Source organism: Anomaloglossus baeobatrachus, chromosome 3, assembly GCF_048569485.1.
Source record: "Anomaloglossus baeobatrachus isolate aAnoBae1 chromosome 3, aAnoBae1.hap1, whole genome shotgun sequence".
In the NCBI taxonomy this organism is placed as follows: Eukaryota; Metazoa; Chordata; class Amphibia; order Anura; family Aromobatidae; genus Anomaloglossus; species Anomaloglossus baeobatrachus.
This window is the reverse complement of record NC_134355.1, coordinates 400,373,070-400,391,655: the sequence shown is the minus strand read 5'-3', so window position 1 is coordinate 400,391,655 and position 18,586 is coordinate 400,373,070. Positions and strand designations below refer to the sequence as shown.

General features: G+C 45.6%; 1 protein-coding gene across 1 annotated transcript in view; it reads right to left on the bottom strand.

Moving 5' to 3' along the window:
* LGSN (lengsin, lens protein with glutamine synthetase domain) overlaps positions 1 to 14,064 on the bottom strand; it is a 54,168-nt gene extending 40,104 nt beyond the window's left edge. The window contains exons 1-2 of the mRNA XM_075341507.1: positions 14,050 to 14,064; positions 12,290 to 12,358 (exon numbers count right to left, since the gene is read on the bottom strand). Of these exons, the coding sequence (XP_075197622.1) occupies positions 12,290 to 12,358; positions 14,050 to 14,064 (84 nt within the window). The remainder of the gene's footprint in view (positions 1 to 12,289; positions 12,359 to 14,049) is intronic.
* Positions 14,065 to 18,586: the final 4,522 nt, after the last annotated feature.

Genomic DNA, 18,586 nt, shown 5'->3' with positions numbered 1-18,586 from the left:
CTTAGGCGGGCTTTGCACATTGCGACATCGCAAGCCGATGCTGCGATGTCGCACGCGATAGTCCACGCCCCCGTCGCAGGTACGATATCTTGTGATAGCTGGCGTAGCGAACATTATCGCTACACCAGTTTCACATGCACTCACCTGCCCTGCGACCGTCGCTCTGGCCGGCGACCCGCCTCCTTCCTAAGGGGGCGGGTCGTGCGGCATTACAGCGACGTCACACGGCAGGCAGCCAATAGCGGTGGAGGGGCGGAGATGAGCAGGATGTAAATATCCCGCCCACCTCCTTCCTTATCATTAGCACACACAAAGAGAACAGGGGTAACGCAGTCATAGATTGAGTCAATAATCAATATACCAACCTTTGCAAAAATATCAAAAATATTTATTCATTTTAGTGCTTAGCAAAGGGAATAGTATAAAATACATATTAGAGAAAAGTAGTAAACAATGATCAGGCTAAGGCAGAGTCATAGATGAAAAACAGATCACCAGATCATATGGGGAGTGCAGTATATCCATATCCTCACAGTAGGGGGGCCTCACAGAGTTAATAGTAGGACCAGTATAACCTATTTATACATTTACACAAGTCATATACAGAGTTAGGGACATAAAAACCCTAACTAAACTAATAGGTGTAATAACATATGGTCACTCATCACTCCGAGGGGCCAAAAAACACCCAATGGCAGGGGGGAGCCAGCCCAGGAAAAGATACACGTGGGCTGAAAACAATCCCCTCAAAGCACTCACCCATTAGTAGCCGTGACCGAGTAAAACGTGCCCCGACGCGCACGTTTCGATAACTTCTTCGGGGGGCCGTGACGTGGTGTGATACAGGCACAATTCTGTCTTTAAATAACCCGCTGCCCAGGCCGCTACGCAGCTATTGGACGCGTGTGAGGCGGGACTCCGGCCAGAGACCGCGTCATCGGGCACTCCCGAGAGTGCCGGGAGGCAGGTAGATGTTCCTCGCTCCTGCGGCTTTACATACAGCGATGTGTGCTGCCGCAGGAACGAGGAACTACATCGTACCTGTCTCTGCACCGGCATTATGGAAATGTCGGACCCTACACCGATGATACGATAACGACGCTTTTGCGCTCATTCATCGTATCAAAAAAGATTTTACACACTACGACATTGCAAGTGACGCCGGATGTGCGTCATTTTCGATTTGACCCCACCGACATCGCACCTGCGATGTCGTAGTGTGCAAAGCCGACCTTAGCCACATGTTTCTGTATAGGACCGGGCCGCGCCCACTCTCCTGGTCTTATAGGCCCAGCACACCTGCAGCAGGAAATGACATGAGGCTGTGCTGGGTATATAAGACTGGCCTTTCCATTTGGGCGGGGCCTGATCAACATGTCTTGAAGCTTAGTCTTGTGAGCTAGGTGCTTAGGCCCCCTGGTGTCGTGTCCTGTAGACTGCTTGTCTTTGCTACCTGGTACCTGTGCCTGTTTCCTGTACTGTCCTAAGGAACTCCGTGACCCTGGTGTCCTGGTTATACCTGTCCCTGCCACATCAGTGCTCCGGCTACCGTGTACCCAGCCCTCCTGGTGGGGTGCATGGTCCAGTGGATCCACCTCCTGGGCCTACCAGTCCTCCCGGCCCTGCCAGTTTGATCAGGCCATGGATCCCACTGGAGTGCAAACATCAGAGCTGGCTGAGCTGCGCCAGGAGCTGGCGCAACAGCGCAAAACCCTGAACCAGATGCTGAAGTTCATGACGTCCGTGGACCACCGGTTGTACATGTTGCAGACCACCGCCTCGTCTCAGTCCATGCAGCAACCAGTCTCCAGGTCCGAACCAGTGTTCTCCATGGCCTCGCAACTTCGCCTCACTGCTCCGCCTCGCTAGGCAGGGGACCCCAAGCCCTCCCGAGGCTTCCTGAACCAGTGCTCCCTGCACTTCCGGTTGCTCCCGCATTTGTTCATCTCAGACCCAGGCTAAAGTGGCGTTCCTGATGTCACACTTGGAAGGCGAAGCTTTAGCCTGGATTAACCCCCTGTGGGAGAATGAGGATCCGTTGACCACCGACATCCAGGAATTCCTGCAAGCCTTCCGAAGTTCCTTCGATGAACCCGGACGTACTACCGCTGTGACCTCTTCGCTCCTCCGGCTACGCCAAGGGACCCTGACCGTTGGCCAATACGCCATCCAGTTCCGCACGCTCGCCTCTGAGCTGGGCTAGAACAATGAGGCCTTGACGGCGGCCTTTTGGGAAGGTCTCTCTGGCCGCGTCAAAGATCAACTAGCCGGCCGTGACATTCCACAAACTTTGGACGCTTTGATATCCTTAGCCACCCGGATTGACCTCCGTTTCCAGGAGCGAACCAAAGAGGTATTCCGGGAGAAGCGACCACCCCATCACTCCTTGTCCCTGCAGAGGCCTACCGCTCCCTCGCCCCTGCCTTCCTGTGATGTGTATCCAGAACCCATGCAAATTGACCAATTGAACCAAGCCAAGCAACGCTGTGCAGAACGGCTCGCCCGGTGACTGTGTTTCTATTGCGGAGATGGTTCACATATGCTCCGTTCTTGCCCGGAGAAACCGGGTAGACCCCAGGTCCAAGGGATGGTGAGAACCGCCACCCTTGACACCGGAATCCCCTCCGTTCCAGTTACACAGACTATCCAGGTAACGACGGAGAAGACCAGGTTCACAGCAGAGGCCCACATCGATTCTGGGGCAGCAGGTAATTTCATACACCAGTCTACAGTGAACCGATACCAGGTACCTGTGATCCCGCTTGCCAAGCCCCTCTGGTTCACCTCCGTGGACGGTAAACTGCTATATGAACCTGTCCGGTATACCACCGAACCTGTGAGACTCCAGGTTGGCACTTTGCATACTGAGACCATTGCCTTCTATGTTATCCCACGAATGGCTCCTGAGCTCCTGCTGGGTCTGCCCTGGCTTCAACTCCATGACCCTGCCATTAGTTGGCGCTCTGGTGCTATTACTCGCTGGGGGCCCTTGTGTCATGACCACTGCCTACAGCCCATTCCTCGGCCCCTGTCACCTGAACCTGTTATGCCGCAGGAAGAAGAAGAGGCGACGACGCAGTCCAGCGCCGTACCACAACTCCTGTCACTTGTGTCTGTGGTGCCACCGGAACCAGAAGAAGAGACGACGCAGTCCAGCGTCGTTCCACCGTCCCTGGCAATTGAGACTTTGATACCACCGACTTCTGATGATGAGACAATGTCCGATACCCGGTCCGAGACGCCCGATCCGGTCATCCACGATTCCCGTCCTGCTTCTGCCCGTCCGCCTCCTCTTTCTGTTGCCACTGCCAAGGGTTCTTTGGCTAAGCGTGGTGCGGTCAAGAAGGTGGCACGGGGTCAGCAGTCCTTCCGTACCTTTGCGCTGGGTTAGGGTCCGGAGACTCGGCCCGGGGTTCCCCTGGGGGTACTTTGCACGGAGGGAGGGAGCATAAAGGGGGGGTACTGTCACACTCCCGGTGTCCCAGCACCGCTCCTTACCTACTGATCCAGTCGCACCATCCCGGCACCACTCCTTAACCACTGATCCAGCCCACGTGTCCACCGGTCATGGCTGCCGCTCCCGCTCGTGCTCTCCTGTGTCCTGCTCCTGGTCTTATGAGTCTGACTCTGAGTCTTAGCCACATGTTTCTGTATAGGACCGGGCCGCGCCCACTCTCCTGGTCTTATAGGCCCAGCACACCTGCAGCAGGAAATTACATGAGGCTTTGCTGGGTATATAAGTCTGGCCTTTCCATGTGGGCGGGGCCTGATCAACGTGTCTTGAAGCTTAGTCTTGTGAGCTAGGTGCTCAGGCCCCCTGGTGTCGTGTCCTGTAGACTGCTTGTCTTTGCTACCTGGTACCTGTGCCTGTTTCCTGTACTGTCCTAAGGAACTCCGTGACCCTGGTGTCCTGGCTATACCCGTCCCTGCCACGCCAGTGCTCCGGCTACCGTGTACCCAGCCCTCCTGGTGGGATGCATGGTCCAGTGGATCCACCTCCTGGGCCTACCAGTCCTCCTGGCCCTGACAGATGGCCTATAAAAAGGAGTCTCATTACCAAGGTACCACTCAAAAAACATCTCACGATGGGTAAAACCAGTAAGCTGTGTCAAGACTTTTTTAACCTTATTGTTGCAAAACACATTAAAGGGTCCAGTGAGCATGGTTGGGGCCATATTCCAGAAGTAGAAAGAACATAATTTCACCATAAACCAGCCATGATCAGGTGCTCTTTGCAAGATTTCAGACAGAGGAGGGAAAATAATTATTGGAAGAACTGCCAAAGAGCCAGAAACCACCAGTGGAGAGTTACAGAAAGGCCTGGAACATCAGGTACAATTGTTTCAAAGAAAACAATAAGTAATGAATGCACTCAACTTCCATGGCCTGAATGCACGCTTCCCATGCAAGACTCCATTGTTGAACAAAAATCTTATTCAAGTTTGTTGAAGCATTTTTAAAGTTTTCTTTTGACAACACTATGAGTACTGGGAGAATAAAGTCTTGTCAGATGAGACCAAAGTCTTTGGATGCCATAATACTCACCATATTTTGAGGCCAAAATGCACTGTATATCACCCAAAAAAAAACTATACCAACAGTAAAGTTTGGAGGTGGAAACATCATGGTGTGGGGCTGTTTTTCAACATACAGCACAAACAAACTTCATGTAATTGAAGGATGAATGGACAAATGTACATCCTTGATAAAAATGTGCTGCCATCTACCAGGATCAATAAATGAAACAAGGGTGGACATTTTAGCAAGATAGTTATCCTAAACACACATTCAATGAAACGCTCTGTTGGCTTCAGAGAGAGAATATATAGTTACCAGAATGGCCCAGCCAGTCATCAGACCTAAATTCAATAGAACATTTATGGAAGGAACTGAAGCTCAGAGTTCATAGAAGAAGCCCATGGAACCTTTAGGATTTGAAAAGTGTTTGTATGGAAGAATGGACCAAAATCACACCTGAGCAATGCATGCTACTAGTTTCTCTATACAGGAGGCATCTTGAATCTGTCATCACCAACAAAGGCTTTTGTACAACTTGTTAAATAAATTTCAGTAAGCATGTTCAATACTTTTTGCGTTTCATTTCTGATTATTACACATCACTAAATATATGGACATCTATGGTTTGAATTCTTTGACTGTGAGGATTGGATGGGTTGTTACCGACATCTGGTGATACGGTAAATGCATGTCAATAGCACTTTTTATAGATATATTTACTTAGAAAATTGTTAATGTGCTCAATATGTATTTTATCTACTGTATATGATAACAAACAAATACATTTTATAACTATACATTACAATACACTGATACATAAAAACAGAGTTCAGAAATTAAAATACATTGGTTATATATACAACTGAATGATAAAAAGTAAGTAGATTGTATAGTATTGGTATAGCTTCGGTAATGGTGCCAATATAATTAATTAAAGAAAGTAGATAGATATATGTTGTAGTAGATGCCATCATGCTGAAAAAGCATTGTTCATTACAAATTGTTCCTGTATTGTTAGAAGATGCTTTTGCAGCATGTTTAGATACAGTACTATTCTTTATTCATGGCAAAATTGTAAGTGACCACACTCCCTTGGATGCAAATCAACCCCACAAAAGAATTGTCACAAGATACTTTACTGTTGGCATGAAAGATGATTCAAGAAGGTGCTCACTTTTTATTCTCTGGACAATAATTTTCTAGATAGCCCAGTTCAGGCTGTTTGGGACATATCACTGAAAATAACTTTACCCCAGTCCAATTCCTGTACTTCTTGCAGAATATCAGTTTGTACTCTGTTTTTCTTGGAAAGAAGTGACTTCTTTGCTATCCTTCTTGACCCCAGGAAAGCATTCTAACGCCTTTGCTGCTTCACTGTGCATTCAGATACACAGTCACATGATGCTGCCATTCCTAAGCAAGATCTGCACTGGTGCTGAACTGATCCCATAGCTCAATCCTCTTTAGGAGACTTTAGGTCCTGGCAGTTGCTGGAATTTCTTGAGTGCTCTGAAATCGTCTTTGTTGGTCTTGATCTGATGATAAATGGTTGTTGTGGCTATATAACAAGCAGGAATAACAGTGCCTGTAAAGCCCTCTGATACGTGTAGGGATGTTAACTGAACAAGGATCCAACAGATTGGTGAATCTATAGTTTAGGAGATTGTTGTGACGCAATATAGTTACTGTGCTTATCGTGGCCCACGTCCCTCTTTGCTGCCTGGTACAGATGAACCTCAGTCAAGCTGCTTTATTGAACGGTGTCATGATCACAATTGGGGCACACAAGTCTCCTAATGCCATTTTGCTCCAAATGGGCTCTCGTCAGCTAATGCATGCTTTATCCATTTAAACCTGCCTTTTCCTGGGAAACTAGGAGTCAAGGTTCCCACGTGATTGTAAAAGTGTGCTTTTGTTTGCTATTCAAACTGATTTTGACCTTTGCTTCTGATCTCTGCCTGCTTTGTCCTATATTTGATCTCCCATATTGATTAATCTCTGCTTCTCCAGACATTTGTTTTTTGTATGACCATACTTCTTCGTTCTGATTTATTTAACTGCTTACAAATACGGTACCAGCTGAAATTAATGAGTGGCTGCTATTGAAGACTACTTTGAGGAGACTAACAGCTGATTCCCTGCTTGTAGCTCAAAACACAGTAAATAGAGAAGAGAGTTATTCACCCCAGAAACATTATGAAAACTAACTGTATGGTCAAACAGGGCTTTAACCCCTACTATTATACCTTTGGTGTAATATTATCGTTGATGAGCATAAAAAGCAGTTTGTCCGATATGCAAATTAGAGTGTTCTGGGATCCTGGGAGTGGCCAAGCACTCAGAGAACGGTTTCATCCCTCAATTACCATGTCTTACCACCTTCCTGTAAGTTGATGGACAGCGCTCGATGACTTAGGCTGGAAACACATCTATGCGAGTAAAATCGGTCCGACTGGGCTGAAAAAAACTCGGCTGATTTTAGTTCACGTTAGGTCCAAGTGTAACGCAAGTGCGATGCTTTTTTATTTTTAGTTAATGACTTGCCTAGCGTGTGTAATGCGTGTGTAATGCGTAGGGGATCCGTTTTTACTAAGTCATCTGCCATTCAGCTCTGCTACTTGGCCGCTGACAGCAGACACAGCCATGTAGCAGAGCTGAAAGGCAGACGACAGCAGACACATACAGAGCCGCAGGATCAGAATGAACTCGGGTAAACTTCACCCGACTTCATTGTCATGCTGCGGCTTTGTGTCGCATCCTGATTAGCGGTCACCCGTGATGGACTCACCGGTGACCGCTAATCCCCTGAGTGACTGAATTGAGCAGCGCAATTAGCGCTGCTGTCACTCAGGTTACACGCGGCTAGCTGTATTCTCCCCCCGTGACCGCAACTCACCTGTGACTTCATCGCTGTCACTTGGGCAACTTGCTGTCACTGTTGGAGGATCCAGCGGTGGCCGCGAGTAACCTGAGTGACATCATCAGCTGATCGCGATACTCACCTCAGTTGCTGCGTGGAGCTGACAGGAGCGGCGGTGTCTTCTGCAGCTCCTGTCACCTTCATATATCAGAGCTGAGAGCGTCGCGGGACCTCCGTGGATTACGTTGGACAAGAATGGGTTATTTCGGGACTTAATAAAGTGATGAACGAGGGTCTTTGTTTTATTTTATTATTTCAAATAAAGGATTTTTTTACTCTGTGTGTTTATTAACTTTAATTTACAGGATAATCATTGCGGGTGTCTCATAGACGCCTGCAATGATTAATCTAGGACTTATTGGCAGCTATGGGCTGCCATTACTCCTTATTACCCCGTTTGTCAACGCACCAGGGCAAATCGGGATGAGCTGGGTACTGTCCCAGAACAGTCGCATCTAATGCATGCGGCAATTCTGGGCGGCTGCTGGCTGATATTGTTAGGTTGGGGGGCTCCCCATAACGTGGAGCTCCCCATCCTGAGAATACCAGCCTTCAGCCGTATGGCTTTATCTGGCTGGTATCAAAATTGGGGGGGGGACCGCACGCCGTTTTTTTTTATTTATTTATTTTTTTAAAATGCACAGTATAGACATGCCCACCAGCTGCTGTGATGGGTTGCAGTGAGGCAGCTGTCACTCATCGTGGGGGCGTGTCTGACTGCAACCAATCATAGGCGCCGTTGGGCGTGGAAAGCAGGGAATACGAGATTGATTAATGAGTGGCCGGCTTTTTCAAAAGAGAAGCCGCCAGAGCAGTGTGAACGCCGTGCAGTGCAGCGCCGGTTATCGGGGATCTGTGAGTATGAGAGAGGGGGGCAGAGGGGTAGACCGACATGGACAGAAAGAGAGGGATAGAGATAGTGACCGACCGACAGACCGATCGACAGAGAGAGAATAGAGACCAAGAGGGAGAGACCGACTGACAGAGAATAGAGATTGACAGACATTGTGACACATCACTCGTTTCCAGTGTTTTAGGAAACACGCGAGAAATGTATTTAGAAAATCGGATGTCACTAGGATGGTGTGAGTGCCGTCCCGTGACATCCGATTTTTTACACGCTCCCATAGACTTGCATTGGAGAGACTCGCCGAGAAACTCGCAAAAAAGCAGCATGCTGCGATTTTTTTCTCAGCCCGATTTGGACTGAGAAAAAAATCGCAAATGTGAGCTGAATCATTCACTAACATGTGTCCGATTCCAATGCGAGTTTTTCTAGTATTGCTCTACTGCGAGAAACTCGCAAGTAAGAATACACCCTTAGAGCGAGCCCTGCCTGAAACCTCCAGCAAGCAATCACAAAGTGTTACTGTACAGCTATGTTCACACTGGGCGTTTGCAAATCCATGCTAATAAAATGCTGCTTTTTACAGTCCCAGCAAAGTCTATGAGATTTTTTAATTCTAATTCACACACACACAAACACGTCAGGATTCTTTCCTGACAGTTTTATGAAATGCCTCCGGTTTTGCTGCGTTATGAAAAGAATGAACATGTCAATTCTTTTCATCACTTTACCACGGTTTTTCAACCTAGTGACAGGTGGACTCGCAGATACCCTGGATCAGTGGGTCTAACCGGGTTAATAAAAACATGGGGCACTGTTGAAGATCCGTGGCATTGATTCCATTCAATCTACTATTCGTGGGGGCAAGGTTAGGGTAAAGGCTGCTTTACATGGTACGACTGATTGTGCGATTTCACAATTGATCGTACCCGCCCCCGTCCTTTTTGCGTCACGGGCAAATCGCTGCCCGTGTCGCACAAAGTCAGTAACCCCCGTCACACATACTTACCTCTCGTGCGACCTCGCTGTGGGCGGCGAACGTCCACTTCCTGGAGTGGGAGGGGCGTTCGGCGTCACAGCGACGTCACACGGCCGCCGGCCAATGGAAGCGGAGGGGCGGAGATGAGCGGGACGTAAACATCCCGCCCACCTCCTTCCTTCACATAGCCGGCGGCGGCCGCGTGACGCAGGTGAGCTGCTGTTCATCGTTCCCGGGGTGTCACACGGAGCGATGTGTGCTACCCCGGAAACGATGAACAACTAAATTAAACGATATTATGGAACCTAGCGAGCAGTACACGACTCACGATTTGTGAGCGATTCTGCGTCGCTAGGAGGTGTCACTCAGGCCGGCATCGCCAGCGATGCCGGATGTGCGTCACAAAAACTGTGACCCCGACGATCTATCGCACGATAGATTGTCTGGTGTAAAGCAGCCTTTAATCTGGCACGTGTGGAATCCAGATGGATCTGGACATTGAAAACAATACAACCATGGGGTCTAAATGAAAATATTAGTTTCGCTTCATTTTTATGATCACATATCATGCAATTAGAATTATGATTTTATCTTGACTTGTATATTTTATATAATAGCCTCATCTTCCCCGTTGAACCCCTATTATTACAATTGTTGTTGATTCTTCAATCAAACTTCATAGCACTAAGCACCTAAGAAAATAAGGAGAGTTTTACATTGGATATGAGTCGGGATTATCAGTTGTATTATGTGAAACCATTTGTTTGATTATGGAATATATCTCCTAAATATTGTAAGACCGTTGGTCTAACAAATCTTGTGATGGATCAATTATGGATATATGTCTTTGATGAGATATTATTGTTATAGATTTATATATATGAGTACCCCCCTTTTTTCATATGTATGACTGTTATGAGATATATACAGTACACATGTATACCGGCCGCCATTGGTGATTTGTGTTTATCTTATTACCCCTTATATATATCTGCATTGATACAATGAGGTATCATGTTTGGATGCGGTCTTGTTGTGTAATAAAATATATTTAGGTACTCACCTGGATGGATGTCTGTCGTAATGAGGATACAAGATTCTATGTATCTAAATGGTGCTAGCATGCATGCACGTCCGCAGCATACATCCCTGCATCAGCCCGCCGTATCTCTATGTGCTACGTCATTGCATGGGTCATGTGATATTCACGTGATCCGGTGGGCATGACGTGGCGCTTGATGAGGCTGCCGATGGGATCTATTGCTAAGGACGCTCATGAGTTTGTCTGCATGACGCCACCCTTGACGCAGGCAGTCGCCGAAATGAACGTCCGTCAGGTGGGCGCCATCCCAGTATGTGCGGTGTGCCTGCTATTGGTAAGCCTTACAATGTTGTCTGATTTTACTATGCACCTTACTATGTGGGAAAGCATGTACTGAAGTATTGACTATTATACAGTCATGGCCAAAAGTTTTGAGAATGACACCAAAAATATATTTTCATATGATCTGTTGCCCTCTGGTTTTTAATTGTGTTTGTCTGATGTTTACATCACATACAGAAATATAATTGCAATCATATTATGAGTACCAAAAGGTTATATTGAGAGTTAGAATGAGTTAATGCAGCAAGTCAATATTTGCAGTGTTGACCCTTCTTCTTCAGGACCTCTGCAATTCTCCCTGGCATGCTCTCAATCAACTTCTGGACCAAATCCTGACTGATAGCTGTCCATTCTTGCATAAGCAATGCTTGCATTTTGCCAGAATTTGTTGGTTTTTTTTGTCCACCCGTCTCTTGATGATTGCCCACAAGTTCTCAATGGGATTAAGATCTGGGGAGTTTCCAGGCCATGGACCCAAAATCTTTATGTTTTGTTCCATGAGCCATTTAGTGATCACCTTTGCTTTATGGCAAGGTTCTCCATCATGCTGGAAAAGGCATTGTTGGGCGCCAAACTGCTCTTGGACAGTTGGGAGAAGTTGCTCTTGGAGGACATTCTGGTACCATTCTTTATTCATGTCTGTGTTTTTAGGCAAGACTGTGAGTGAGCCGATTTCCTTGGCTGAGAAGCAACCCCACATATGAATCGTTTCAGGATGCTTAACAGTTGGCATGAGACAAGACTGGTGGTAGCGCTCACCTCTTCTTCTCCTAATAAGCTGTTTTCCAGATGTCCCAAACAATCGAAAAGGGGATTCATCTGAGAAAATGACTTTACCCCAGTCCTCAGCAGTCCACTCCCTGTACCTTTTGCAGAATATCAGTCGGTCCCTGATGTTTTTTCTGGAGAGAAGTGGCTTCTTTGCTGCCCTCCTTGAAACCAGGCCTCGCTCAAGCAGTCTCCGCCTCACAGTGCGTGCAGAAGCACTCACACCAGCCTGCTGCCATTGCTAAGCTAGCTCGGCACTGCTGGTAGTCCGATCCCGCAGCTGAAACAGTTTTACGATACGGTCCTGGCGTTTGCTGCTCCTTCTTGGGCGCCCTGGAGCCTTTTTGCCAACAATGGAAGCTCTCTCCTTGAAGTTCTTGATAATGCGATAGATTGTTGACTGAGGTGCAATCTTTGTAGCTGCGATACTCTTCATTGTTAGGCCATTTTTGTGCAGAGCAATGATGGCTGCACGTGTTTCTTTAGCGATTACCATGGTTAACTGAAAAGAAACAATGATACCAAGCACCAGCCTCCTTTTAAAGTGTCCAGTGGTGTCATTCTTACTTAATCATGACTGATTGATCGCCAGCCCTGTCCTCATCAACACCCACACCTGTGTTAATGGAACAATCACTAAAACAATGTTAGCTGCTCCTTTTAAGGCAGGAATGCAATGTTGAAATGTGTTTTGGGGGTTGAAGTTCATTTTCTTAGCCAATATTGACTTTGCAAGTAATTGCTGTTAAGCTGATCACTCTTTATGACATTCTGGAGTATATGCAAATTGCCATTAGAAAAACTTAAGCAGTAGACTTTGTAAAAATTAGTATTTGTAGCATTTTCAAAACTTTTGGCTATGACTGTACTCACCTTGAGGGATATTGTCAGTGAATTTAACTTAGGTGATTCATCTTGAATTTTCACTATATGGGATTTTACCTTTAATGCAATAATTGTATTGTGGACATAAAATCATATAATATATATATTGATCTATATTTATTGCCAATTTCACTCTTATAATATTAACTGTCCAGGCACCACCTGGGTTGTGCACCCTTTTTGTTTGCTCCTCTTGTTTCTACCTTGCACCTAATTACAATAAAGCATTATAAAGATTAAAGATGATGGTTGATCGCGTTTTTTTCTTCTGTTATGCATGTTCTATGCGATTTGTCTGGTGTCTTTACACATCCCACACCTTTCCTTAGTTTGATTGTTAATAACATCACAAACAACATGGTGTTGTGGTTGTTAAAAAGTATTTACCGAGTTAATAAAAAACCCGGTTCCGGCCCGGAATTGATCCAGTTACAGCACTTAAAGATGGTGATGGAGATTGGGGATTGGAGCAGGCACGCTATATTTACTGAATCACCGTTGCAGCTGTACGCTCCCATGGCTCCTCCACTTTTCCGCTCATTACATATTCACTGCTTTCATCTATGATTGGTTGCAGTCAGACGCGCCCCTAGCCTGAGTGACAGTGTCTCACTGCAACCAATCACAAACCTGGTGTGCGAGTTTAGTGTAAAGAGAATGAATGAGCCACTCATTCAGCGGTGACCTCCCTCAAGCTATTTACGGTCACAGGTATCGCCAGCTGTGACCGGAAATCACCTCCATGAAGTGACCGCTGATTGTATGATTCATTCATTCTCTGGAGCTCACAACAGGCAGTCTTTTTCTATGGCTGGGCGCTGTGATCTTCATGTAGCAGAGCTGAATCATCGTGGGACCTCGTGTGGAATATGTTGGACCTGCAGGGGTGATTATGGGGTTAATAAAGTGGTGAAAGAGGGTGTTTTTTGTATGTTATTACGAATAAAGGATTTTTTCGGTGTTTGTATTTATTTCTATTCACTTATTACAGATTGGTGATGGTGGGTGTCTCATAGACGCCTGCCATTACCAATCTAGTGCTTAATCGCAGCTGTTGGCTGCGATTAAACCCTGATATTACCTTGATTGCCACCGCACCAGGGCAATTCGGGAAGAGCAGAGAAAAGTGCTTGGACTGTCGCATCTAATGGATGTGACAATCCTGGGCAACTGCAAGCTGACATTTTTAGGCTGGGTCTCTCCAGCCTGAGAATACCAGCCCTGAGCTGTGGGATTTATCTTGGCTGGGTATCAAAATTGTGGGGACCGCACGCTGTTCTTTTTTTAATTATTTATTTAAATAATTAAAAAAACACCATGGGGTCCCTTTTATTTTGAGACACAGCCAAGATATGCACACAGCTGGGGGCTGCAGCCTGTAGCTGTAGGCTTTATCTGTGCTGGGTATCATAATATGGGAGGACCATACATCATTTTTTGAAATTATTTTTTAGTGTACGACAGACCTGCAGACCAGGTTTGTGATTGGTTGCAGTCAGATGCTGTCACACAGGCTGGGGGTGCGTCTGACTGCAACCAATCACAGACTCCAGTGGGGAGAAGCAGTGAATATGCATGAGACTAATGAGCGGCACCGGAAGTAGGATGGGCCGCGGGAGCAGGTACGGTTGAGCCTGGAATGGGCGTGAACGGCTTGGTTAGTGAGCTTGGCGATTTTTTCTCTCTTCCACTACAATCATGCTTCACCCCTCTACCCCCATGTGATAGGGGCCTGTTGAATATCATACCTGCAAGGAACCCATACTCTCTAGCATCTACTGGAGACTGGTAAGTAAGGCGCACTTGTTTTACTTTTTTTTCTTCTTTACACCTTTTTTTTAACTACCCGAGTGCCAGATCCAGGTCAACCCCGGCCCGGCCCAGCACTTGGGTACTTTTAAACCCCTGCTGGTCTTGACATCACAGAAACTTTCACTGTTCCTGTGCAAGTCTCGCATCGGTATCACCCGGCATGGCGCAATCTCTCTTTACAGGAGCAGGTCGGCTGCATGTATTTCCATGCACCAGAGGCGCTCCTGTGAGGAGAGTGTGTGCCGTGCTGGGTGATACCGATGCGAGACTCGCAGGAGTGATACGTAAGCCTTAGCTGTGCACTCGGGTGAAGTTTCTGACAGCTCTCAGCTGAGTCTGTGTGAGCAGATCTGTGCTTGTCTTCTCGCACAGATGTAGCAGAGCTATAGATGCTTGCCTGCCTTTGGACTACGTCGGAGTCCTAAATGTCTTCTGTTTTATTTCTAATAAAATATTTTTTTCTCTGTGTTGTTGTTTTATTTTACTGTTAAAATAATCACAGATGTTGTCACAGAGTGATAATCAAAAAACTCCGGCACTCATTTGTGGTGAAAGAAATTTTTTGGTTCTTTATTGCATATCCATTAATTAACACAACGTTTCGGCTAATGCCTTCTTCATAGACTAATAGATGGAAAAACCTCTATTTTAAGAAGAACCTCAATTGTACTTGTGTACAGTATATCTAATGAGAGCTCACAGTATTCTATGGCTCCGTATATGGGAACATTCAATATTTGACAATATGAGCAAGGTTTATCTCAATGAGGAGAAAGAGAGAGAATGACTGCTATATCCCAGTGGGGCAAAATGAAAAAGTCGCTGTGCAGCCGGTGGTCAGCGGTGACCACCGGCTGCACAGCGACTTTTTCATACTGTACACAAAAAATTTCTTTCATCACAAATGAGTGCCGGAGTTTTTTGATTATCTATTTGTAAAGTTCTCCTGAGCACCACCTAAGCAGTGAGCCAGACCATCACGGTTGTCACAGAGTGGGCGCCTATGATTGGATGCTGGAGTAACCTGAAACCAGCCCATATATTGCAGCATCTAGACTATATGGGTAGACTCCAGGTTACTCCAAGAGCAAATCACAGACGCCCATTCTGCGTGACAGCGTCTGAGATTGGCTGTTGGGTCCCTCACACATGCAGTAGTGTAAAAATAAATAATTTAAAAAAATGATGTAGCGCTCCACAGTATTTTGATTCTCAGCGCAGATAAAGCGGATGACTATGGGCTGCCACCTCTATCTGCCTGGCTTTACTTTGGCTGGCAATCAAAATACAGGGAAGTCCATTAATTTATTTTTTTTTAAACTATTAAAAAAATAATTTAAATAATAAGCGTGGGCTCCCGATTTTGATCGCTAGTCAGGTAAAACCAGGTGGCTGGCATTCTCCACAGCCCACAGTCACCCCTGGAAATGGTGCACTGTTTCTTAGCGCCATTTCCAGGCGCTTTACCCCTCTCGTTCAGCGGTCCTGATGGTGGTGGCACGCTGGGTAATAAAGAGGTTAATACCAGCTTTGAATTCCCAGCTGGTACGAAGCCCGAAATTCATGGTGTCACGCCAAATTAGACATGGTCACCATGAATTTTTAGTAAACAGTAAAAAGAAAAACACAACACATAGAAAAAATTTTTTTTATTAGAAATAAAACAAAAAAACATTTAAGGACTTCATCTTTATTATAAAAAAAATCCTTTGTCCAACGTAGTCTACAGGTAGAGAAATGTCAGCTCTGCTTCATCGCTCTGTACAAACAAACGTCTATACAGAGCGAGAAGCTGGCTGATAGTGATAGTCAAAGTTCAATCCATGGCTAAGCCATGGACTCGGATGAACCCTGACGTCACCGCGAACACGGCCGAAAACAGCCAAAGACTGCCGAGTGACAAGCATTGCAGTGAATACCCCCGGAAGTTAATGACCGAACCCGGACGCATAAGTGGCCGGGAGACAATGGCTGAGTGGGTCTGCAGGACGCATCGTGGGAGCGGTAAGTATAATGAAAATGTTTATTATTAATTATATTCTTTATTTTACAGACCCTCTGCCCCACCCCATAACTGTAAAGTCCAAGTTCGGTGTTCAGACACAAGTTCGCGTTCTCAGAACCCGAACTCAAACTTTACAAAAAGTTTGGGCGAGTCTCCCGAACACGAACATCGGTGGGTTCCCCATCACTAGACGTTACTGTTTTTCTTAGCACTCAAAGTAATTGGGACTGGGTGGGAGAGAACAGTTTGCAACTGGTTTTGTTTACTGGTTCATTTGGTTACAATGCTCATTTAGTTTTGGATGGCAATTTTGCAGCAGATGCATCTCACAGAAACATCACGTATCTCTCGGCTGTTACCCAGTGAGTACAGAGAGTAGAGAAAGCCATAATTATCTTATTATGGAGACAAATGCCTGGAATTTGCAAAAGCAAACTTCATTTACTGATCCCTTTACTATAGTATTATACATACATAACTTGGGGTGCACAAAATGGAACAAACAGGCAAATCTGAGAACTCATTTATAACACAAAAAGATTTGAAAAAAATATGTTTGTAGAAAATAGAAAACAAAGGAAGTTTTCAACAGAATTGTGACATAAATTATTTTAAATGGCACAATATTTTTGCGCAAGATGCAGTTGCACAAAAATAATGCAACTTTTGGTGTTCCTATGCCAGTTTCAGTCAATTCCTCAAATGTTTTCAAAAGTTGGGAATACTTTGTGCTAAGATATTTTGGCCAACAAATTTGTCAAAATTTCTGTCACAAAGTGGTGGAAAGTATGGCAAAAATGTACTTTAGTTTTTGAAAAATAAGCACATTTTTTTCAATGAAGCTAACATTAAAGAAATACACTCTATACATTGTTAATATGGTAAATGATTATTCTAGCTTCAAACGTCTGGTTTTGAATGTAATATTTACATTGGTATATAGAGGCCCATTTCCAACAACCACCACTTCAGTGTACTAATGGTACATTGTGTTTGCGAACTGTGTTAGAAGACGAATGTGTCTGGACCTTCACGTGCTGCTGCTGGGACCAGGTGCAGAAGGGCTCGGCAATCGTCCAGACTTTAATTGATGCTGGGGCCTCTCACTCCTCCAGTGCGGGTTAAACTCTTCACTTGGAGACGTTGCTTGCTCAGGAGTGCATGTTGCTTCAGACTACTGTTGCTGTACATTCTGAAGATTCCCTCTCAAGATAAGTTATTGTTTTTTATTTTTCCCCTTTTCACTGTTTATTTTTGTGTTTGCTTTTCCCTCTGTGGATTGGTGGGTGGTGGGATTTAGTCCTAGGGTCTGGCTAGGAGACAGGGGCACCTTGGCGGGCAACCCCTCCTAACCCTTATAGGTACCTGTGGTTTGAGGGCAAGCACAGGGCCCCCCAGAGTCAGGGTCAGCGCAGGAGCCCCTGCCCCCCCCTCGTTGTGTTTCAACCTCCCTTATTCCCAGGAGTCAACTTGCTGGCTGTTTCTCCCCACAGCCAGCATGACAGAATGGATGTTTAGGAATTCCTTGAAAACCCTTGTGCAAGTATGTTAGCACAGCTAAAAACAGTTTTGCTGATTAGAAAAGCTATTAAATTGACCTTCCTTTGAGCTAGTTGAGAATCTGGAGCATTACATTTGTTGGTTCCATTAACTCTCAAAATGACCAGAAAAGGAGAACTTTCATGTGAAACTCGACAATCTATTCTTGTTCTTAGAAATGAAGGATATTCCATGCGAGAAATTGCCAAAATTTGCCACTCTGCCCTGAATGCCAGTATCCCGGAGTCTCCTCTTCACTGTAAACGTTGACACTGGCGTTTGGTGGGTACTATTTAAACAAGCTGCCAGCTGAGGACCTGTGAGGCGTTGATTTCTTAATCTTGTGAGCACTGATTTCCCACTATTTAGATAATGCAATTTTTAGCTGGAACACTGATTTTCCACTACTTAGATAAGGATATAGCAAGTTAGTTAGCTTCACCACAGAATGGCCACTATTTAGCTGATAAAATAGCAATTTTTAGCTGAAGCACTGATTTTCCACCATTTAGCTAATGAAATACAATTTTTAGCTCAGCCACAGAATGGCCACTATTTAGATTAGGAAATACAATTTTTTGGCTGGAGCACTGATTTTTCACTATTTAGATAATGCATCAGAGACTGTTGAGACCAGACGTGCCTTTGGTGGTGGTGTTATGGTGTTGGCAGTTGTGTATAGTCAATACAAAACTGCCCTACACTTTGTGAATGGTACAGTGACAAGCTCCTACTACTGAAATAACATCATTAATCCAGTCATTGTGCCACTGCATGAACAACAGAAGCCTAATTTTATCTTCATGGACGACAATGCTCCAGCTCATCGAGGTTGCATCATTAGAGAACAGCTGCTGGAGACTGGGGTACCTCAAATGGAATGGTCTGCTCTTCTGCAGACCTGAATCCCATAGAAAACGTATGAAATC